The sequence below is a fragment of the Salvelinus fontinalis genome, chromosome 2 (genome assembly GCF_029448725.1).
Source record: "Salvelinus fontinalis isolate EN_2023a chromosome 2, ASM2944872v1, whole genome shotgun sequence".
In the NCBI taxonomy this organism is placed as follows: domain Eukaryota; kingdom Metazoa; phylum Chordata; class Actinopteri; order Salmoniformes; family Salmonidae; genus Salvelinus; species Salvelinus fontinalis.
In genome coordinates this window covers 46,440,717-46,464,494 of record NC_074666.1, presented here as the reverse complement: position 1 = coordinate 46,464,494, position 23,778 = coordinate 46,440,717, and the positions used below count along the sequence as shown (strand labels likewise).

The window sequence follows — 23,778 nt, the reverse complement described above, 5'->3', positions numbered from 1 at the left end:
AGCTCAATCAAGTGCATGCAAAAGTATTTTACAGATACACAAATTTGAACACGGGTCTGATTCATAGGCTACCATGAAATATGGAAAAACATGAATGTACCTTTTGACCTGGTTTGAACCGGTTTGTCTGTGTGACCACAGGGCTACAAGATGGATGACCTCCTGACCTCTTACATCAGCCAAATGCTGACCACCATGACCAAACATGCGCGGTTCCCGTGGAAACATCAAATGAACTGTAAAGTGATTGATACCGCTGTTGAGCGTAGTAGGCTTCGAGGGCTTTCAAATCTATAACACTGTCTCGTTAAAACAGAGAGGGATACATACAACCCTTCCGCCATAACATGTCAAATCAATGACACACACACACACACACACACACACACACACACACACACACACACACACACACACACACACACACACACACACACACACACACACACACACACACAGAGAGATGCACTTGACTGATTTCCTCCCAAAAATGGTGGATGAAAGAGAGTGGAAAGTGCAAAAGCTTGAGAATCTCTGGTCTATGAGTCTATTCTACTGATACTGCTCATCTCAGGACTACAGGCACAATGCTGCTACATCGTCTGAATGCAATGTCTGAGACATTGGATGAATATAATGCATCTCCACGCACTTGTGTTAAAGAAATGTACATGAATCGTTGGTTAAGGGGATGGAGGCCCGATAGCGGCGTTGCGACTAGAATTCTCTTTTTGTATTGTCAGTGGGAATTGTGACGATTGACATTTTTGATTGATGTTTTGGCCATGACAATGTTTTGACTGATTGTCAGATGTTGGTTTATATCTTGGGTCCTGTCTTAATTAACAATCACCAATTGCCTTTACTTGACCTATACTCAACTAATCAGGAGCTTTGTTTATAAAATGTCTAAGTCCAATTTTGTGATTTATTAACATTGAGCCTAAAACTATACAACTAAGGCTTGTCTATACTATATATCTCATGTGTGATCGCTATTCTATTTTGGTTTAATTCAACATTTTCCCTTAGTGTCATAGGCTAAATAGTTTCTTTCAATATCTATTCATACCTACATTAATCAGAGTTATTAGTACATTTCAAGTACTGATGAAGTACATTTGATGAGTACAGTCAGATTGACCTCAGGACATTAGCTGTCTCTATGACTTTGCATACTGCGTGTATACCACATCACTGTAAAAACCTTCAGTGGAAAGTTGACAATATTTAATCATGTGATATTTCTAACGAGCACATATTTAGCTGTTTGCCTAATTAATTATTGAAGCAAATTTATTCTATAAATAAATTCTGTTTCATATGACATGGCTTTTGAAAATTGTGGCGCAATCAATGATTTTTAAGTATTAAAGGTGAACTCTGGTTAATGACAAAATACAGTATCATATACATACAGAAATATGCCAGTTTTGGCATATTAAAGTTATGTTATTGTTTATGTCTGTAAGCAGGATGTCACCCCCACAGGCATCGCACACACCTCCGTGCACACGTCATAAGCCATAAAAAAAACATTTTTTGAATTATACTGAACAAAAATATTAACGCAACATGTAACAATTTCAATGCTTTTCCTGGGTTACAGTTCATACGGAATTAGGAAATCAGTCAATTGAAATTAATGAATTAGGCCCTAATCTATGGATTTCACATGACTGGGCATTGGTACATCCATGGGAGGGCATAGGCCCACCCATTTTGTAGCCATGCCCACCCACTGGGGAGAAAGGCCCAGCCAATCAGAATGAGTTTTCCCACAAAAGGGCTTTATTACAGACAGAAATAAGCTTTTTGTGTGTGGTAAATATCTGTGATTTTTTTTATTTCAGCTCATGGAACATGGGACTAACACTTTACATTTACATTTACATTTAAGTCATTTAGCAGACGCTCTTATCCAGCGACTTACAAATTGGTGCATTCACCTTATGACATCCAGTGGAACAGCCACTTTACAATAGTGCATCTAGATCTTTTAAGGGGGGGGGGGGGGGGGGGCAGAAGGATTGCTTTATCCAACTTTACAAGTTGCATTTGTATTTTTGTGCAGTGTAGCTTTCAAATTGCAAAATTCTTTCTCAGCCTCATGGCAAAATGTGTAGAATAGCAGGAAATTATCTCAGGGATTGCTGACAGCCGGAAACAATTGATTTTGTTGCATTATTTGAGCCAAATTACCTAAGGAAAATATTTGTTTTGGAATTTTCTAAATACTTTCAATACTATTCATTACATGCCTGGAAATGACCTTGTAAGGATTCCAATTTCAAAAACTCCCAAAAACTATTTACAATTCTTAAAACAGGCAATAATTTATATTAACTGATACATTTTTTTTATGTAGTTTCTTGCAATAGCCTTCTAACGTTAAAGAATATTTATCTCAAAACTGATATTACTAAAAGATGTGTCCGGAGATTTGGTTAACTCCGTCAGATTTCCTAAATTAATCAGGAATGAGCAGGGTCAACTACACCATAAGGTCCCCTTATTCATGTCCTCATTACATGTAGTGCAACAGGACCACTCATGGTCTGCAAAGTTATGTTTTGGGGGGGGGGGGGGGGGGGGGTTTCAAATGAATCCTTTTCCATATTTTACAAATATTTGTATTGAACTTTTGTTTTTTGAAGCAAAAATATGTCCGTTTTGAGTATCTGTTGTGAACTCCACCAGTGGCTTGTCAACTCCGCCACTGATGCTAAGGTCGATTATTTTGTCAATATTCTGAAAAAGTATTTTAATCACTGTTTTGCAACACATGTTTAAACTGTTGAAGTATTTGCTGTGCTAGTTTGGAGAGTTGTATTACATATTTAATAATCTAATGTTAGAATTAAACAATCAAGGCCTATAAACACTTGTTGGACTATAATAAAAAAATGAAAAATGCCTTTAATGGTGTCTGAAGGAGTTGACACAATCCAGTTAGCTGCATTATATGGAGAATAAAGAAATTAGGTAGTAGTTCCTTTACATGGTGTGATAGCTGATAATGAGGATTTCTATCATCCTAATGGAGGTGTAGATTACATCTCACATTCCAGCGTTAGACCTTGTGAACAAGGCTGCATGGGATTTCTGTTCATGCGAATCGGTGCAGCCAATGGCAATGTCCACTTTAGGTATAATGCCACGAGCCGCTTGTGGATTTGACAGTTCTAATGTAGTTACACCGCCAAAACAACCGCTATGCAGATGTGGACTAAAGGAGATCTGATTGAATAGAGCCCTTATTTACATTGTTGTGTGCCGTTCTGTATAGTGGATATTCATTTAGCTCAAACTGTTCTTGTTTTGTGAATGTTGGTCCATGTAACCAAATATGTTGGTGTCAATAAAGAAATTACATATTTCCTTTAATGCCTAATGTTCAGCACCCCAAAAAATTAATGAGCCTATTTCAGCATTACTCTATTTAATAAGAAAACAATTAAACCAACTTAAACAGAACAAAATGTTCAGTTCACTTCTGATCATGTTTATGCTAGAAGTCGCGTTCGCCCCTCTCAATAATGCCATTGTTTAAAATGACTTCATATGGAATAGGCTCATACTAAATACAATGGCTATCACAGCCAACTGAGTGTTTTCCTCTCAGCTTAATTTTGGACATTTGTTGCCGGTCTTCTAACTCTGGATTAGCAGGGCCTCTTATTTTCTTGCATGAGAATTGTTAGGCACTTTGCAAATCTCACACTAAGGAACGCAAATATGTCTATCGCAGAATGGGAATTTAACAAAATGACAACATTGAAACGTTTAGACAATAAAATTACAAATTGGCCTGTTTGAAAATGGTCTTTTAATATGATATGTCATCCTGTTACAATCAGAAGAGTAACTAAAACAACACATAGCTCTTAAATGTCCCAAAAACAGATAGAAGTAGAACGAAGACAATCTTACGACCAAGAGAACACTACAGGTGTCATACGTAGATGACAAATCAGACTAGTACTGTATATATACTGTGATTCTTTGGCTGAACAGACTTTTCTTTTGTAGGTATTCCTAAGGCTTTGTACGGTGGCTTTTAAAAGCTACTTTGCCCTTTAGGACCACCGTAGCTTTGTGATGAGCTACTCATCAATATGTCGTCAGTCATAATGGAATCTAACAGGTTTAATAGTAATTACTAGAAAACTCAGCTACCAGAGCTGAAGTTGGCATTATTCACATAGATTAGACAACAATGCAGAGTAAAGCTGAGGCAGAATCAACTGTAGGGAGATGTAAGAGTTCTGCTATAATCTGACCAAAAGGACTAAACATTGTATAACATTTGGTTTTTTAATCCTTGCCAGAAGGATTTTCATTTGTGTTGAAAAGACTAAACAAATTGGTTAAAAACAATGAACTCAATATGGACCATGGAAATACACATAATCTAATTGTTCTGAGTAGGTCACTGTTTATGTTGTTGCAGTGATTATACAGTATGTTGCAAGGTTCTCTGGGTGTCACCTCATTACGCCGCCTAATGCTCTAAGTGCTTATAAACGTAGACTACAATCAAACACTTTCATTTATCTCCAGAAAAACAGAATCATCGTGTCATATTCAAACCTGGGTTCTAATAGTATTCATTTTTCTTTGAAATACTTTGACCATTTGATTCGAGTGCCAGATCCCAGATGGGTGGAGTTTGCACTTTTGTGACTACTTCATTAGTTCCCTAAATGCCAGGAAAGCTCAATCAAGCACACAGCATAAGTATTCGAAAGAAAACAAACACGTACTAATTGAACTCCAGTCTGGTCATATACACACATCTTATCGACCACTACTCTCACACACTAAGGAAATGGTAAAGTGTTTGTAATTCACGTAACTCAACACTGCAGTGGCTGCTGAAATGGAAAGGAACCCGTGGAGGGCAAAATAAATTGAGAATATCTACAGCGGAAGGTCTCTTTTCTTCTTATATTAATGCAGTGAGTAATCCATTTCCATGGGCCTGGTTCAATAGTGTAGTCATCTCTTCCCAGCATCAGAGGGTGTCTGTAGTGTGAAGAGTTGGTTATGGTCCTTGAGGCTGTGTGAGCTTTAATCTGTGATTTACGGATTCATTTCTATGCAATGAAATCATTTCTGCAAGTGACACAACATCAGCGCCACTTACAGCTCAGATAGGCCTCACATCAATGAACTATTTCTCATTCTCACTAAATGTTACAGGGGTTGACAGGTTGAGCTCCCGGGTTACCAGGTTGGGTCCTGGTGAGATGCCAGGTTGGGCCCAGGGGTGTTGCCAGGGTGAGAGTGAGGGGGAGGAATGGTTTGTTTGAACTGAGCCTCGCAGAAGAGATTGGTTGGTTGGTTCTCAGTGCTCTGAGACGGTTGCCAGGTTAGGCTCAGTGGCTAGAGGGCTTCCAGCAGGCTCTCCCAGGATGTTGACACTGGAGACGGACCACACATCACTCATCTCTGTCAGGGGGATGAGGTTAGCGGTTAGTGGTTGACAAAGGTCATTATCATTCATATGGAATAATGATTAAGTAATACATGTAATACATTGTCTTTTTCATTTCAACCCATCTCTGTTCTAAGCCTATATAGCAGGGTTCCCCAACTGGCGACCCGCAGGTGGAATTTGGCCCACGAGTGATTTTTATTTGTCCCCCCCAAGTTTTCTGAGCAAAAATAATAATAGTAAATTATTTATTTTTATTGATGGACATAAAAGACTGTAAAATCACCAGAAAATCAACTCCAAGTGATTTGAATTCCCACGCATAATAGAGAGATATAAGCTATGTCATATACAAATGTAAGCAAGGTTTAAAAGTATTTTGTGTTATTATATATGTTTGCAAATTGACCGCAAGAAGCCCAGTCTACAAATTATTTGTAATTATGCTCCGGCCCCCTGACCATCCGCTCAATATAATTGATGTTCCCTGCTATATAGGGTTAGTGTGCGTGTGTGTGTACATGTATCTCATATGTTACCAAAGCTAGCCATGGAGCAAAGACTGGGTATCTCCTACCGACACCCTCTAACTCACCTGTCCTGAACTTGCTGTAGGTGCCGTGTTCTAGTGTGGGTTTGCTGCCCGAACAGAAAGCCAAGCCTCGTTCTCGCCACCTGTCACCAACACAGTTACAGTCATCACTACAAGCAGTGACACTACAGGAAGTGGCATCACCGTTATATCCAAAACATACCGACCTTCACCCGAAGCTTAAATTTCAATCACATAACCAATCTATGTTTTTTATGTAGGCATATTAAAAGGCAGCTTATGACAACCCTTGCTCTCTGTATTCTGGTGGGCTCACTCACCAGTGGAAGATGAAGATGATGAGGATGAGGATGAAGGACACCACGTCGGTGAGGACCCACATCAGATTGTACTCATCTGGAGTCTGAGAAAGAAAGACAGACAACCATCGTCTCTAGGTGTATTACTTTCACCAATCCAAATCATTTTAGATCTGTGATACTTCGAGGAAGGTAGGATATAGGCTGCATTTGGGCCCTTTATCCCAATAATCAGTCCTTTCTCTCAAAGTGTGCACTTGTTCACTTCCCTTCGTGGATATGAAAGAAAATTGCCAGTATAAAATAAAAGTATGATGGATACTCCCTCTAGCTCATACCTACACCAAAATACAATGTTTTTACATTTGTGGAGAGTAGTAAACAAGTGCACACTTCTTGTGAAAAGATAGATTATTGGGATGCAGAAGTATTTCTCCCAGGGGTTTTTTCTCACCATGAGGAACAGGGGTCTGGTGAGTTTGTTGAGGAGCTGTGGGGAATTGGTGGTGACAGACTGAGCACCGGCGCACCAGGCCAGAGAGTAGAGCCACGGCTGGCTGATCACATACAGGTTGGTGCTGATGTTAGCCGCCGCATACTCACTGGGGGAGGCACCTCACACACACACACACACACACACACACACACAGATAATGAAGAAACACATAGCCAGTTAACTCACAGACATACACACACAAACACAGACACACCTGATCATCTCTGTAGACATGGAGCTGTAGTGCAGGTTGAGTTGGACGATGTGGTTCTGCTGCAGCTCCTCCACTGGACCCCAGGACCCAGAGGTCTGCTGGAGGTCAGGATTCATCTTCTGGACCAGGCTCCGCAGGTCTGGGGGCAGCCACAGCACCTGACACACACATTCACACAGAGAACACACACACAGACTAGAGGTCTTTACGGATCCACCTGTACCTGAATACCTGAGACCCGAGTGGGATCGAATCTAGAATTAGAAAACATTTCACGGGTCTGGGTCAGACCTCCTGTGATTGTCACAGGTCTCGAGTAGGTGTAATTTTAACTGACTATCCCGGAAGGACCCATATAGATCAGAATGCGACTGCTGCAGTAGAGAGAGAGAGAAATTGTATAATTTATGCTACTGCTCTTTGCTTTTCACGAGAGTTCAGCTTGTAGCTTGTTGTTGGCCAATCATAAGTCATCAAAGAGGCAATAGGCTACAGTCATAGAGCCTCCTTGTGGGGCAAAAGTTATATAAAAGTCTATACGGAATGGTTCTAGTTTTCCTCAAGTTTGTTTGGACCGGTTTTCTATATTGTCAACATTTATTTATGCATATCGGGTCCAGATGGGAAAGCCCCAGGTCCATTTCGGAACGGGTCCAACTTTTTGGACCGTGAAGGCCCCTAACACAGACACATAGTGAATAAGTTTCCCCTAGGTGCAGATCTAGGATCAGCTTCCCATCCCCCAATCCTAACCTTAACCATTAGTGAGGAAAATGCAAAACTGACCCAAGATCAGCACCTAGGGGCAACTTCACCCTACGTCTCTTTATAACATCGTCCCACAGTGCCCTCACCTGGTGTGAGTGGATGGAGGACTCGTTCTGGATGACCTCGAGGGTGCGTGTGATCCAGGTGTCCCTGTAGGGGTGGCCCCGAGGGGGGCGGTAGAGGTCAAAGATCACCTGTTTGCCCCTCTGGGCTGCCAGTTCCAGGATGTCCCTGAGGGTGCACACGGACTGGTTCTGTGCCTGTGCCCGGTCCTCGGCGCCCAGAGACCAGGCCGTGCTGAATGGGTCGCTCTGCAGAACCACCAGGGGTAGAGAGACAGTCAGTATACGGAATGCTTTGGCATCATGGCAAATCATATTGCATGGCGCAATGCAGGGGACAATGTAATATCACATTGTATTCCATAAAGTCGTTGGTTGTCCAATTGGAGTTGAGCAATCAATAACCTTCCGACCCCCATCAATAGTACTTTGGTGTAGTGACAAAATGTCTATCTTCAATATCCATCATCTTATTATGTTGTCGTAACTACTTCCATTGGTATCCCATCATACCATGTCCATGAAGCGAAATGATCATGATCTTTATTAAAAAGCAGTTCAAGACTAGGCTTATTTTACGTGACCCTGAGTCTTCCTGAGGTACTACCACAGCGGCGGTTGGTGACTCACATAGAGGAACCAGTCCCCGGCGTTGAGGGTCTCCAGCTCCCCCCAGGTGAACATGGCCGCAGGGGCATCCGTCCGGTTGGGGAACACCTTCTGCACGTTGGTAGTCCTCCTCAGGGTGCGGTCGTGCATCAGGAAGGGCACCCCGTCGTAGCTATGGCAACAAGAGGAGGACATGGCAGTTACTGAGTTGATGGTTATGGAGTTGACCATTGCAGAGTTGACAGTTACAGAGTTGACTGAAGTGCATCACGATATCTCTGTCAAAGAGACCCAGGTACTTTATCAATCTATCTATAATTTATTCAGGTATGTCAAAGTCTCCTTCAATAAATGTTTTACTCCAATAAAAATGCCCAGGACAAACATGGGAAAGAACCTGATGGCAATGGCTTGTTGATGATATGAGCTCACCAGCTATGTTGAGTTAACCTTGCATAGCAAGCTTGTTTCATAATACCCACGACTGGTGAGATAGACTAATGTTGGGACATGCTAAGGTACACAAGATGGACAGGGTGTGAGGAGAGTTGACAACCACCACTGACCTGATGGTGACGTCAGTCTCCAGACCTTCCCCACCAGCCTCCACTGCCTTCTCAAAGGACATGAGTGTGTTCTCTGGAGCAAGCTGAGATTTAATACACATAAACATGATTCTAACATAGTTATCCTAAACAGAGGCACTACCAGCACAGATGATAAATAGCAGGCATAAACATCAGTTCAGCAAACTAGCTACCCGGTCACTTCCTGATATGGTCATAGCCACATTCAACATGGCCGCTTGTTAGCATGTTAGCCTTTGTAGTTTTAACACTGATGCTAACTTGCCCTTACTGTCCATACTACTGTGTGTTATTATCTATAGCCTTAGGCCTACTAGCCCGTGGCCTGCTAGCCTAGCATGCTAGCTCCCCGTACATGTTGTATACTATGCTATTCACTAATTTCATCCTGTTTTATACTGCCTATGCTATTCTAGCCCTTACTACCGTATGCTACCATTTGTGCTATGTAGCCTGTTCGCCTGCATTACTGCTTTGTAGCATGTTAGCTTACTAACCCCTGTGTATTACTGTATATTTATTACCAGCCAATAATATTACCTTGCTAGCACCGCTAACGCTACAACAACCATTACTATTGTGTACTAACCCATTGCTATGCCATTGCTGATTTGTATATATTGCCTCACTGCTATTACTATTTTATAGCCAATACTGCCATCACTCTGTTGTAATATATTGTAATGACCAGACAAGATCATAAAGGAACAATTGCCCAGACAGAGGGTTGAGTTTACGAATTTATGGTTTATTAACCCAACTTTACACAGGCTACTGTTTGGCCGTAGCCCACGCCAAATAAACGAAAGATACCCCACAAGCCAACCGTGACCTTTTTTTGTGAAGCCCAGACGTAAGAGAGAGAACAATAGCTAAACCTGGTCTTAACTTCCAATGCTCCATCCCCCTGCCCTGCCCTGCCCAACCCACCTCCACGCCACTCCGCCAAACACCAGGATGCCCGGCAACAGAACATTCCAGGCATCCCCGTGATTGGCAGATAGCAGGTTGATTGGCATGTCGGACCCCGCGAACACTGGTAAGTACAACACAACCCACTAATAGTCTACCACATAACACACCGCTGTCTGTGCGGGTCGCTACAATATATTCGCTGTTCCTTCTGTCGTACAGAAAACCACTATACACTAACATTACAGCTAGTCTCCTCTTCTTGCTTGCTGTGTGGCTGTCCGTTCGGTGTGGCATTAAAGTGTGAGTTTATCCCTGTCTCCTGGTAGGCATTATCAGTCCTCTTACCGGGACTCTGGGACAATTGCACCTATCGAAACCGACACCTCTATCGGAGACCACCACGTGGTGGCGCTATTTTTTAACTACTACTACCAATACAATGTCACTGCTATGTTGTTCAATGTTATGTAACTTATATAAATAGTCGTTTCCAGCCAGTTAATTTTGAAAATAGTTGATAAGAATGGGTTGGCATTAATGTTATTGCTGACCAGGCCTACCCACCATGGGTGCCCCTCTGTGCCCGATTAGGGCTGGAGCAGGGCCCAGAGCACCCTCTTTTTTGAGGCAGGGTGAGTACATGCCCAGGGGCACCAAGTAGAGGGCACACAGAACTGCCAGGTACAGCCCCATGATGAGCGTCCGCCCTACTGGAACACACACACACGGTTTATTATGGGGTACAGATATCTATTTCTGGTTGATTCATTTCCTTAAGACCAAAGAAATGACACTAGAATACACATTTTGTAAAACAAATAATTCAAATCAAACAAAACAGGAATATCTACCGCTGTATTGACTATATGCAGACATATCATACGTTTGAAATCAGAGGAGGCTGGTGGAAGGAGCTATAAGTACCATTCCATTGATTCCATTCAAGCCATTACAATGAGCCCGTCCTCCTATAGCTCATCCCAGCCTCCTCTGATTGAGATAGAAAACCTCCCTGAAGTTTCCGTCCTTGCCCTAGGTATGATGTCAGTATTTGCCTAATTCTACTCTGTAATTTGCATATTATTTATACAGCTGCTCAAACATGCCCCACCTACTCAGTCTCACCTTTCTTATTAATGCGGAAGAAATGTAAGGCTATTGGCCAGGATAGCAGTGTCATCAACAAGACTCCTCCCACATGCAAATATGGCGCCGTCACCTATTCAAAACATAAACAAATTGCAGAAGGTGTGGGAAAGACAGAGAATTAAGAGATAGGGATGACTATATAGATGAAAGAAGGGAGGCCCCACCTGGAAAGAGAGGAGGAGAGTGGTCCACTCTTTGCTCCATAGGTCAGACAGAACTGCTGTGGCCACAATGGAGAAGGCTAGAGTCACCAGGATGCCAATCTGGCAACACACCCAGAATTAGGACAACATACAACCATTAGCACCATACCATATTCACACTATGGAGCACTTCATTCACCTAACTTTAAACTGAGCTGAGCACAATTAATGTTCACTTCTTTTTTCAGGATCTATCCATAAATCTGCAGCATTCAGCATTTATTTGAACTTTTCTTATACCAGGCAGTCAACAATTTCTTCTAGGTAAAATCATTAATTTCATCTTGTCACAGAAGAATGGATGGGATGATTATACAACTTATGGGCCATAAGGACAGTGATGGATAGGCCACATGAGGTAGAGAAGTAGGCAGGAAGTTCAAAGGAGCGAGGACGTTACCTTGTGGCCCCAGTATAGGTACAGCTTCTGTCCCTCTGACAGCAGACACACAGCCAACAGCTACAACTCAAACCACACATACCTCATATCAGACAGATGCCAAACCACCCCTCAAACATAAAACCACACAAATACACCCCTCAAACAAACAAAAAACACACAAATACACCCCTCCAACAAAAAAACCCCACACAAATACACCCCTCAAACAAAAAAAACCACACAAATACACCCCTCAAACAAACAAAAAACACACAAATACACCCCTCCAACAAAAAAAAAACACACAAATACACCCCTCAAACAAAAAAACCCACACAAATACACCCCTCAAACAAAAAACCACACAAATACACCCCCTCAAACAAAAAAAACACACATATACACCGCTCAAACAAAAAAACACACAAATACACCCCTCAAACAAAAAACCACACATATACACCCCTCAAACAAAAAAAACACACATATACACCCCTCAAACAAAAAAAACACACAAATACACCCCTCACCAGCAGCAGAGTGACGTAGCTGAAGAAGGCGGCAGCGATGACCAGCAACACCACAGACCAGGGGAACCAGAATCCTAGGTTCCTAAAGTTAAACCTGGAAATGCAAGAAAAGGGGAAGAAAGCAAGAGCGAGAGGGGGGAGAGAGAGGATGACAAGAGTTGAGAGAGAAAATGTGTGTGTGTGTGTGTGTGTGTGTGTGTGTGTGTGTGTGTGTGTGTGTGTCACACGAGAGTGCGAGAGCAAGAGCCACACAGAAAGAAAGCAGAGTGCAGCAGTTAACAGTCAGCAGCAGAGACACTAGTCGTGACTATACAGTATGGTAATGTTGTTAGTGTGTGTGTGCATAATGTCTGTGTGTGTGCCCTTGAGTATTTATATATTTGCGTGCTTGTTAATAAAGTACTTAGATGTGTGTATACATTACGAATACATACTAGCACACCTACCAGTCAAAATCATTGTAGTCATTCTGAGCTTCACTCCAGAAGTAGAGGAAGACCAGTGTGAGACAGAAAGTCATGATGAGGAGAGCAAAGCTGACACACTCCAACTGCAGGATAGAGAAACACAATAAGTCCCACAGACTTCATATCAAATTCATAACCCATATATACTGTTGGCCTGAAAATGTACACTACCAAGAATTTAACAGAGATTGGGATTGGACCGACAACATTTTGGTTGCAAGGCAGCGATTTAGGACAGAGCCAAAACCTCCTCCACACTGATCACTTCTCTTTGTATGTTTACCCCAACACGAGGTAAACAACTCAAGTCTGGGCTACCATTATTCAATGATTAGAATGTCACACTGCAAGTTGTTGTTTTGCAGCATTGAATAATCTTACAAAAACATAGAAGCGTGCTAGTCTTTTACGGGTCTGGGAAATTCAAAACGTGTGAATGTGCATTCGAAGGTATTCAGACCCCTTCAAATTAAAAAAAATGTAATCCATTTTAGAATAAGGATGTAACGTAACAGAATGTGGAAAAAGGGAAGGGTTCTGAATACTTTCCACACTCACTGTATGTATTTATACCCTAGAATGCTTTCCATACAGTTTACGACGTGCCCGTTGAACTCTGAGGAGAGGGAGGAATGCGAGGAAAAAGCTCCTCATTGGCTTAACAAGGATTGTAAAACCGTGACAGTACAAATGATGTAAGCAATGCTAGAGAGAGATATCGACAGCGAGGGAGATAAAGAAAGCGAGTGTGTGTTTGACTCACGTTGTGAGGCTGGGTGTGTGTGAGAGAGAGTACATTGTTGTAGTGTGTGTGTGTGTGTGAGTATAGTCTCTGCTCTGTCAAGGTTATTAAACCACCCTGTAAAACCACAGTCCCTGACTTCTCTAACCTTGCTGCAGCAGCAGTCTCCCGGTGTGGCACGGGTCCTCTGGTAGCGTCTCCATTGACAGCCGTAGAGGCCGGCCAGGCACGAGACATAGGGCTGGTGCTCGTAGCGCTGTAGCAGCCGCCGGCGCACCACACGCAGCTTCCCCAGCTTGAGCTTGGACAGGGTGGTCGGAGAGGGGCCCATGGCTCACACACACAGCGCCATCACACACCAGAGAGAGAGAGAGAAGAGGAAGAGGTGGAAGAAGTGGATGGGTGAGAGGAGCATAAGGAGCTTGGAATGGGAAGGGAGAGAGTAAATGGAGAAATAGTGTTAATATTGTAGTGGCCTTAACCCAAGCCCACATAGAGATTTTGTCAAAGGGTTCGGATTTCACAAGGTCCTGGGTTCAAGTCCCGGTTAGAACTATCGCATAACTTCATCACAGAGGTAAAGATAGTGGAGAAGGACAATAGGTAAAAGGAAGTCAAGTCTAACCTTAACCCTGGCCCCCAAACATTACACAACTGCTGTAGGCCTAGATAATGAATTATAAAACCATACTAGGTAGGTGATTACAGGCTAGGTAAAGGACAAGTCCCATTCTGACACACATCTTCATTTTCACAATAATACATTTTGGGATGGTGATTGTTATGTTCTATTAATTACTGATGTCCCCTTTAAGAACAGAGCACAATTGGTCATGTGCTGTGTTATTCTTTACTAACTAGCTTTAGTAATGTGAGGCTCCAGTTCACTTCCATGTATTCAGAGTCTTTCTTATTATATCCATTAGTAATAAGAGCTAAGACACTACAGCGACAGTCTCTGAATGGGATTTCTCTCTTAGGGATTCCCAACTCGCTAACTTCTATCTTGATTGGTGGGCTAGTGTGCTTCTACAGGAAAATATTCAGACCACTTGATTTTTCCACATGTTGTTACGTTACAGCCTTATTCTAAAAATTATTAAACAATTTTTTTTGCTCTCCTCATCAATCTACACACAATACCCCATAATGACAATGCAAAAACAGGTTTTTAGATTTTTTGCAAATTTATTACAAATAAAAAACTGAAATCACATTTACATAAGTATTCAGACCCTTTACTCAGTACTTTGTTGAAGCACCTTTGGCAGTGATTACAGCCTTGAGTCTTCTTGGGTATGACGCTACAAGCTTAGCACACCAGTATTTGGGGAGTTTCTCCCATTCTTCTCTGCAGATCCTCCCAAGCTCTGTCAGGTTGGATGAGGAGCGTCGCTGCACAGCTATTTTCAGGTCTCTCCAGAGATATTAGATCGGGTTCATGTCCGGGCTCTGGCTGGGCCACTCAAAGACATTCAGAGACTTGTCCCAAAGCCACACCTACATTGTCTTGGCTGTGTGCTTAGGGTTGTTGTCCTGTTGGAGGGCGAACCTTCGCCCCAGTCTGAGGTCCTGAGAGCTCTGGAGCAGGTTTTCATCAAGGACCTTTCTGTACTTTGCTCCGTTCATCTTTCCCTTGATCCTGAACAGTCTTCCAGTCACTGCCGCTGAAAAACATCCTGACAGCATGATGCTGCCACCACCATGCTTCACTGTAGGGATGGTGCCAGGTTTCCTCCAGACGTGACGCTTGGCATTCAGGCCAAAGAGTTCAATCTTAGTTTCATCAGACCAGAGAATCTTGTTTCTCATGGTCTGAGAGTCCTGTAGGTGCCTTTTGGCAAACTCCAAGAATGCTATCATGTGCCTTTTACTGAGGAGTGGCTTCCTTCTGGCCACTACCATAAAGGCCTGATTGATGGAGTGCTGCAGAGATAGTGGTCCTTCTGGAAGTTTCTCCCATCTCACATCTCCACAGAGGAACTCTGGAGCTCTATCAGAGTGACCATCAGGTTCTTGGTCACCTCCCTGAACAAGGCCCTTCTCCTCCGATTGCTCAGTTCGGCCAAGCAGCCAGCTCTAGGAAGAGTCTTGGTGGTTCCAAACTTCTTCCATTTAAGAATGATGAAGGCCACTGTATTCTTGGGGACATTCAACGCTGTAGACATTTTTTGGAACTTTCCTCAGATCTGTGCCTCGACACAATCACTCGACCTCATGGCTGGTTTTTGCTCTGACTGTGGGACCTTACATGGACAGGTGTGTGCCGTTTCAAATCATGTCCAATCAATTGAAGTTACCACAGGTGGACTCCAATCCAGTGGTAGAAACATCTCAAGGATTATCAATGGAAACATGATGCACCTGAGCTCAATTTCGAGTCTCATAGCAAACGGTCTGAATACTAATGTAAATAAGGTATTTCTGTTTTTTTTTATTTTTAATAGATTTTCAAAAATGTCTAAAACCTGTTTTCACTTTGTCATTAATGGGGTATTGTGTGTCGATTCATGAGGAAAATTATATTATTTTATCCATTTTAGAATAAGACTAATGTAACAAAATGTGGAAAAAGTCAAGAGGTCTGAATACTTTCTCGAATGCACTGTATGCCTAGTCTACATAAGGTGATCATTATCTGACAACCAATGACATTATACACTACGATGAAAAATACTGAACATTTTCTATGCTCTTAGCATGTAGGCTGCAGCCCCCTTGATGTACAGTGCCTTCAGAAAGTATTCATACCCCTTGACATATTCCACATTTTGTTGTGGTACAGCCTGAATGCAAAATGGATCAAATATATATATTTTTTAAATGTATTGAAAATTAAATACAGAAATATCTAATTTACATAAGTACTCACACCCCTGAGCCAAAACTTTGAAGAAGCACCATTGTCAGGGATTACAACAGTGGGTTGAATAACAGACTGGAAGCTTCAAAAGGAGGGTGGTGCTTGGAATCATTGTTCTTCCTCTGTCAACCACGGTTATCTGCAAGGAAACACGTGCCGTCTTCATTGCTTTGCACAAAAAGGGCTTCACAGGAAAGGATATTGCTGCCAGTAAGATTGCACCTAAATCAACCATTTATCGGATCATCAAGAACTTCAAGGAGAGCGGTTCAATTGTTGTGAAGAAGGCTTCAGGGCGCCCAAGAAAGTCCAGCAAGCGCCAAGACCGTCTCCTAAAGTTGATTCAGCTGCGGGATCGGGGCACCACCAGTACAGAGCTTGCTCAGGAATGGCAGCAGGCAGGTGTGAGTGCATCTGCAAGCACAGTGAGGCGAAGGCTTTTGGAGGATAGCCTGGTGTCAAGAAGGGCAGCAAAGAAGCCACTTCTCTCCAGGAAAAAGGTCTGCAAAAGGTGCAGGGATTGGACTGCTGAGGACTGGGATAAAGTCATTTTCTCTCATGAATCCCCTTTCCGATTGTTTGGGGCATCCGGAAAAAAGCTTGTCCGGAGAAGACAAGGTGAGCGCTACCATCAGTCCTGTGTCATGCCAACAAGTAAAGTATCCTGAGACCATTCATGTGTGGGGTTGCTTCTCAGCCAAGGGAGTTGGCTCACTCACAATTTTTCCTAAGAACACAGCCATGAATAAAGAATGGTACCAACACATCCTCCGAGAGCAACTTCTCCCAACCATCCAGGAACAGATTGGTGACGAACAATGCCTTTTCCAGCATGATGGAGCACCTTGCCATAAGGCAAAAGTGATAACTAAGTGGCTCGGGGAACAAAACATTGATATTTTGAGTTCATGGCCAAGAAACTCCTCAGACCTTAATTGAGAACTTGTGGTCAATCCTCAAGAGGCGGGTGGACAAACAAAACTCCACAAATTCTGAGAAACTCCAAGCATTGATTATGCAAGAATGGGCAGCCATCAGTCAGGATGTGGCCCAGAAGTTAATTGACAGCATGCCAGGGCAGATTGCAGAGGTCTTAAAAAAGAAGGGTCAAGACTGCAAATATTGACTCTGCGTCAACTTAATCTAATTGTCAATAAAAGCCTTTGACACTGATGAAATGCTTGTAATTATACTTCAGTATTCCATAGTAACATCTGACAAAAATATCTAAAGACACTGAAGCAGCAAACTTTGTGAAAATTAATATTTGTGTCATTCTCAAAACCTTTGGCCACGACCGTACACTACCGAAATCTCCTTGTTTTTGAAATTTGATCAAAATTGTTTATGTTGTAAATGACTATTGTAGCTGGAAACGGCATATTTTTAATGGAATATCTACATAGGCATACAGAGGCCCATTATCAGAAACCATCACTCCTGTGTTCCAATGGCACGTTGTGTTAGCTAATCCAAGTTTATACTTTTTAAAGGCTAATTGATCATTAGAAAACCCTTTTGCAATTATGTTAGCACAGCTGAAAACTGTTGTCCTGATTAAAGAAGCAATAAAACTGGCCTTCTTTAGACTAGTTGAGTATCTGGAGCATCAGCATTTGTGGGTTCGATTACAGGCTCAAAATGGCCAGAAACAAAGAACTTTCTTTTGAAACTCGTCAGTCTATTCTTGTTCTGAGAAATGAAGGCTATTCCATGCGAGAAATTTCCAATAAACTGAAGATAACGTACAATGCTGTATAATACTCCCTTCACAGAACAACGCAAATTGGCTCTAACCAGAATAGGAAGAGGAGTGGGAGGCCCCGGTGCACAACTGAGCAAGAGGACAAGTACATTAGAGTGTCTAGTTTGAGAAACAGACGCCTCACAAGTCCTCAACTGGCAGCTTCATTAAATAGTACCCGCAAAACACCAGTCTCAACGTCAACAGTGAAGAGGCGACTCTGGGATGCTGGCCTTCTAGGCAGAGTTGCAAAGAAAAAGCCATATCTCTGTCCAGTGTCTGTGGTCTTTTGCCCATCTTAATCTTTTTAATTATTATTGGCCAGTCTGAGACATGGCTTTTTCTTTGCAACTCTGCCTAGAAGTCTAGCATTTCTTCTCTTACATCTGCAAGCAGAGTCTGAACATCAGAAAGGATGGCATTGTCTCCCTCAATCCGTGCAATGGCTACTGCTATAGGTTTCAGTAGTTTCAGGCTGCTTACCACTCTCTCCCAAAATACATATGGCCATTTCTTTGAGAGACTCCTTCCCCTCCAGGAGACTGTCAAACAGGTTGACAACACCATCCCAACGGGTGTTGCTGGGCAGCTTCAATGTGGTGCTCTTATTCTTCTCACTTTGCTTGGTAAGGTAGATTGCTGGTACACTCAGTTTTTTACAATTCCTGACATTTAATCCTAGTAAAAATTCCCTGTCTTAGGTCAGTTAGGATCACCACTTTGTTGATAGTGTTCTACGGCTTGCAAGCCTCCCACTTTTCCCTCCAAACATAACGATGGTCATTATGGCCAAACAGTTCTATTTTTGTTTCATCAGAGCAGAGGGCATTCCTCCAAAAAGTACGATCTTTGTCCCCATGTGTAGTTGCAAACCATAGCCTGGCTTTTTTATGGCAGTTTTAGAGCAGTGGCTTCTTTGCTGAGCGGCCTTTCAGGTTATGTCGATATAGGACTCGTTTTACTGTGGATATAAATACTTTTGTACCTGTTTCCTCCAGCATCTTCACAAGGTCCTTTGCTGTTGTTCTGGGATTGATTTGCACTTTTCGCATCAAAGTATGTTCATCTCTAGGAGACAGAACGTGTCTCCTTCCTGAGCGGTATGACGGTTGCGTGGTCCCATGGTGTTTATACTTGCTTACTATTGTTTGTACAGATGAACGTGGTACCTTCAGGCATTTGGAAATTGCTCCCAAGGATGAACCAGACTTGTGGATGTCTACCATTTTTGGCTGATTTGTTTTGATTTTCCCATGATATCAAGCAGAGGCCCTGAGTTTGAAGGTAGGCCTTGAAATACATCCACAGGTACACCTCCAATTGACACAAATTATGTCAATTAGCCTATCAGAAGCTTCTAAAGCCACATAATTGTCTGGAATTTTCCAAGCTGTTTTAAGGCACAGTCAACTTAGTGTATGTTAACTTCTGACCCACTGGAATTGCGATACAGTGAATTAGAAGTGAAATAATCTATCTCTAAACAATTGTTGGAAAAATTACTTGTGACATGCACAAACTAGATGTCCTAACCGACTATAGTTTGTTAACAAGACATTTGTGGAGTGGTTGAAAAACAAGTTTTAATGACTCCAGCCTAAGTGTATGTAAACTTCCGACTTTAACTGTAGTTATTCGCAAGGCAATCAAACAAGCAAAATACCGGTACAGGGACAAGGTGGAGTCGCAATTAAATGACTCAGACACGTGACGTATTCTTCTCAGTGGCTGACGTGAGTAAAACATTTAAACTTGTTAACCCTAGCAAGGCTGCTGTCCCAAACAGCATCCCTAGATGTGTCCTCAGAGCTTGTGCAGACCAGCTGGCTGGTGTGTTTACAGACATTTAATCGTTCCCTATCTCAGTCTGTTGTCCCCACATGCTTCAAGATGGCTACCATTGTTCCTGTACCCAAGAAGGCAAAGATAACTGAACTAAATGACTACCTCCCCATAGCACTCACTTCTGTCATCATGAAGTGCTTTGAGAGGCTAGTCAAGGATCATATCACCACCACCTTACCGGCCACCATAGACCCATTTCAGTTTGCATACCGCCCCAACAGGTCCACAGATGACGCAAATGCCATCACATTTCACACAGCCCTATCCCATCTGGACAAAAATAATACCTATGTAAGAATGCTGTTCATTGACTACAGCTCAGCATTCAACCCTATAGTGTCCTCCAAGCTCATCATCAAGCTGGAGTCCCTGGGTCTCAACCCCTCCCTGTGCAACTGGGTTCTGGACTTTCTGATGGGCCGTCCCCAGGTGGTGAAGGTAGGAAACAACATCTCCACTTCGCTGACCCTCAACACTGGGGCCCCACAAGGGTGTGTGCTCAGCCCTCTCCTGTACTCCCTGTTCACTCACGACTGCATGGCCATGCACGCCTCCAACTCAATCATGAAGTTTGCAGATGACAAAACAGTAGTGGGCTTGATCACCAACAACAACGAGACAGCCTACAGGGAGGAGGTGAGGGCACCTCGGAGTGTGGTGTCAGGAAAACAACCTCTCACTCAACATCAACAAAACAAAGGAGATGACCGTGGACTTCAGGAAACAGCAGAGGGAGCCCCCCCCCCTATCCACATCGAAGGGACAGCAGTGGAGAAGGTGGAAAGTTTTAAGTTCCTGGGCGTACGCATCACAGACAAACTGAAATGGTCCACCCACACAGACAGTGTGGCAAAGAAGGCGCAACAGCGCCTCTTCAACCTCAGGAGGCTGAAGAAATTTGGCCTGTCACCCAAAACCCTGACACACTTTTACAGATGCACAATCAAGAGCATCCTGTCGGGCTGTATCACAGCCTGGTACGGCAACTGCACCGCCCTCAACCGTAAAGCTCTTCAGAGGGTGGTGCTGTCTGCACAACTCACCAACGGGGGCAAACTACCTGCCCTCCATGAAACCTATAGCACTCGATGTCACAGGAAGGCCAAAAATATAATCAAGGACAACAACCACCCAAGCCACTGCCTGTTCACACCGCTACCATCCAGAAGGCGAGGTCAGTACAGGTGCATCAATGCTGGGACCGAGAGACTGAAAAACAGCTTCTATCTCAAGGCCATCAGAATGTTAAATAGCAATCACTAACTCAGTGAACCTGTTTTCTACACTGAGACCCAATCACTGGACACTTTAATAAATGGATCACTAGTCACTTTAAACAATGCCACTTAAAATAATGCCACTTTAATAATGTTTACATATCTTACATTACTCATATCACATGTATATACTGTATTTTATACCATCTACTGCACCTTGCCTATGCCGCTCGGCCATCGCTCATCCATATACTTATATGTACATATTCTCATTCACCCCTTTAGATTTGTGTGTATTAGGTAGTTGTTGGGGGATTGTTAGATTACTTGTTAGATTTGTGTATATTAGGTTCTTGTTGGGGAATTGTTAGATTACTTGTTAGATATTACTGCACTGTTGGAACTAGAAGCACAAGCATTTCGCTACACTCGCATTAACATCTGCTAACCATGTGTTTGTGACCAATCAAATTTGATTTGATTTGTTGCACTAAAAATGCAACTATTGATTTGAAATACAATTTAAGATTGTAAACATTGTATAACTTTATATAAACATTGTCTAACTTCAAATTGCACTTGAAAGTGACATTTCTTTAAAGATATTGCAAATAAATGAATATTTTCACTTTTTTTGTGAGACAATCACTGAATTAGATTTCTTCATCTTTAAAAGCAATATTTGAGATTTTATGTATTTCTATCAAATCAAAACTGGAATTTCTACTCAAAGCAAAGGTTGTAAAAGTACACTAGACATTTATAGAATAAAGCATACCTAGTTTGATGATTCTGTCATAATCAGTGAAAACGTTATTGATTTATACCGCTTTAAATGGCATTTTATTGATTTTATGAGTTTCTATAAAATCTAAACAGGAATTTGTCCTGAAAACAAATGCTGTAAAAGTATGCTATTTATAAAATAAATCATACCTAGTTTGATGTTTCAGTGACAAACGGTGAATTAGTTATTGATTTATTGTCACGCCCTGACCATAGAGAGCCATTGTTTCTCTATGGTGTAGTAGGTCTGGGTGTGACTAGGGGGTATTCTAGTTTATTATTTCTATGTTGTGTTCTAGTTTATTTTTTCTATGTTGGTGTTTTGTATGATTCCCAATTAGAGGCAGCTGGAAATCTTGTCTCTAATTGGGGATCATATTTAAGTAGCTATTTTTCCCACCTGTGTTTGTGGGATATTATTTTGTGTTTGTGCACCACGTAGTCACGTTTCGTTTATGGTTTTGTTTTGCTTAAGTTCCAATTGATAATAAAGATGTGGAACTCTACTTATGCTGCGCCTTGGTCCAGTTCTTACGACAACCGTGACATTTATACCACTTCAAATGGCAGTTTATAGATTTTATGTATTTTTATCAAATGAAAACTGGAATTTTCTTCAAAACAAAGGTTGTAAAAGTATGCTAGACATTTATAGAATAAATCATACATAGTTTTATGTTTCTGTGACAAACTGAATTAGTTATTGATTTATACTCGCTTTAAATGGCATTTTATGTATTTCTATCAAGTAAAAACTGGAATTTCTACTCAAAACAAACTGTGAATTAGTTATTGACTTTAACATGTTTTAATTGATTTTGGCGAATGCCTGTTGAATGTCTGCTGAATGTCCGAGTGTGTGAATATAAAACCAACTTTACCTCGGTCTATAACACGCCAAGACTTGCAGAAAATCGGAAATCCTCTAACATACTGACGAATTGCACACTGTCTGTTCAAGGAACGAGCCAGAGATAACAGCGTGTATCCTATATAACTGAAGTTCGTATGTTATGAATGTCCATATGTTATATTCAGTTCTCATAAATGACACACATGCATGCAGATATTATTCCCTATCTAAATCCTTTATCTGACATTGTATACGTTTAAATAGCCTACCCCAGGAAAGGGTTCCGTTTGATTTCCCCCAAATCCTTGGCTTGATTTTCACTCCCGGGGAAGCCGCAGTGCGCAGTTCCTCTTCACGGTTAACGAACACACACGACGAACACTTAGGATACCCTGTTATGTCTAATAGTAATCGACTGCCAACTGTTGCCAATGGAGATATTCTTTCGTGTAACTGTCGAAGGTTATTCCTTTCTTCTGGACATTCACGCTCACTGTCCTTCGATGTTGAATAATAATGGATACAATGACTGGTGTTGGATACAATATTGCAATTTCCCGAATCTGTACTCCTATCGATTGAAAGTGGGTGTGGAGTATTATAGACTCTTAATTACGGACAATAATGCGAGTCTCAATATTAATTGACTATATTTCGTATGAAAAAAACGTAGATTGTGTGAGTGCCTTCAAGCGTGTATTGGGGAGGGGTTATGGAATGAAATTGTAATCGAGCTTTTCAGTCTTGTCTAACATAAGGGTTACAGCTGCAAAGTTACAGCTTTACTCTATGGCATAATCAACTTTCAAAATAAGAGTCCCTAAGGAGTATTACAAACTCTGCAACATTAGGGAAAAGGTGGACACACACCACACCACTCCAAAAGCAGGTTTCAGTGCTTCTTTTTGTTTATTGGCATTATGAATTCAGAACAATAGGCTAGTTTACAAAATAAATTAAACAATGAAATTGTAGCAATTTCTGCTAATGACAGTATAACCCGCCTTGCAGGTCTCCGCCATAGGCAGACCACACTGCTCAAACAGGGAGTGGA

At 42.0% G+C, this 23,778-nt stretch overlaps 1 protein-coding gene and 1 pseudogene across 2 annotated transcripts; one reads left to right on the top strand and one right to left on the bottom strand.

Moving 5' to 3' along the window:
• The window catches only part of LOC129819878 (unconventional myosin-VIIa-like), an 87,728-nt pseudogene extending 86,386 nt beyond the window's left edge, over positions 1–1,342 (top strand).
• A 2,468-nt stretch (positions 1,343–3,810) lies between these two features.
• On the bottom strand, positions 3,811–23,502 carry LOC129819781 (glycerophosphodiester phosphodiesterase domain-containing protein 5-like). Of its 2 annotated transcripts, none has more exons than XM_055876368.1 (16): positions 22,994–23,502; positions 13,565–13,837; positions 12,654–12,757; positions 12,208–12,301; positions 11,696–11,755; positions 11,257–11,355; positions 11,069–11,162; positions 10,508–10,653; positions 9,008–9,090; positions 8,463–8,613; positions 7,857–8,081; positions 7,003–7,160; positions 6,747–6,894; positions 6,314–6,396; positions 6,036–6,115; positions 3,811–5,454 (listed from the first exon to the last, which is right to left on the bottom strand). In XM_055876368.1, exons 2-16 carry the CDS (start codon positions 13,745–13,747, stop codon positions 5,351–5,353), a joined length of 1,812 nt encoding a protein of 603 aa, XP_055732343.1. In that variant the 5' UTR covers positions 13,748–13,837; positions 22,994–23,502; the 3' UTR covers positions 3,811–5,350. The 2 variants fall into 2 exon arrangements, with proteins under 2 accessions (XP_055732343.1, XP_055732352.1); XM_055876377.1 differs by having other exon boundaries at positions 10,508–10,650.
• Between the last annotated feature and the right edge of the window lie 276 nt (positions 23,503–23,778).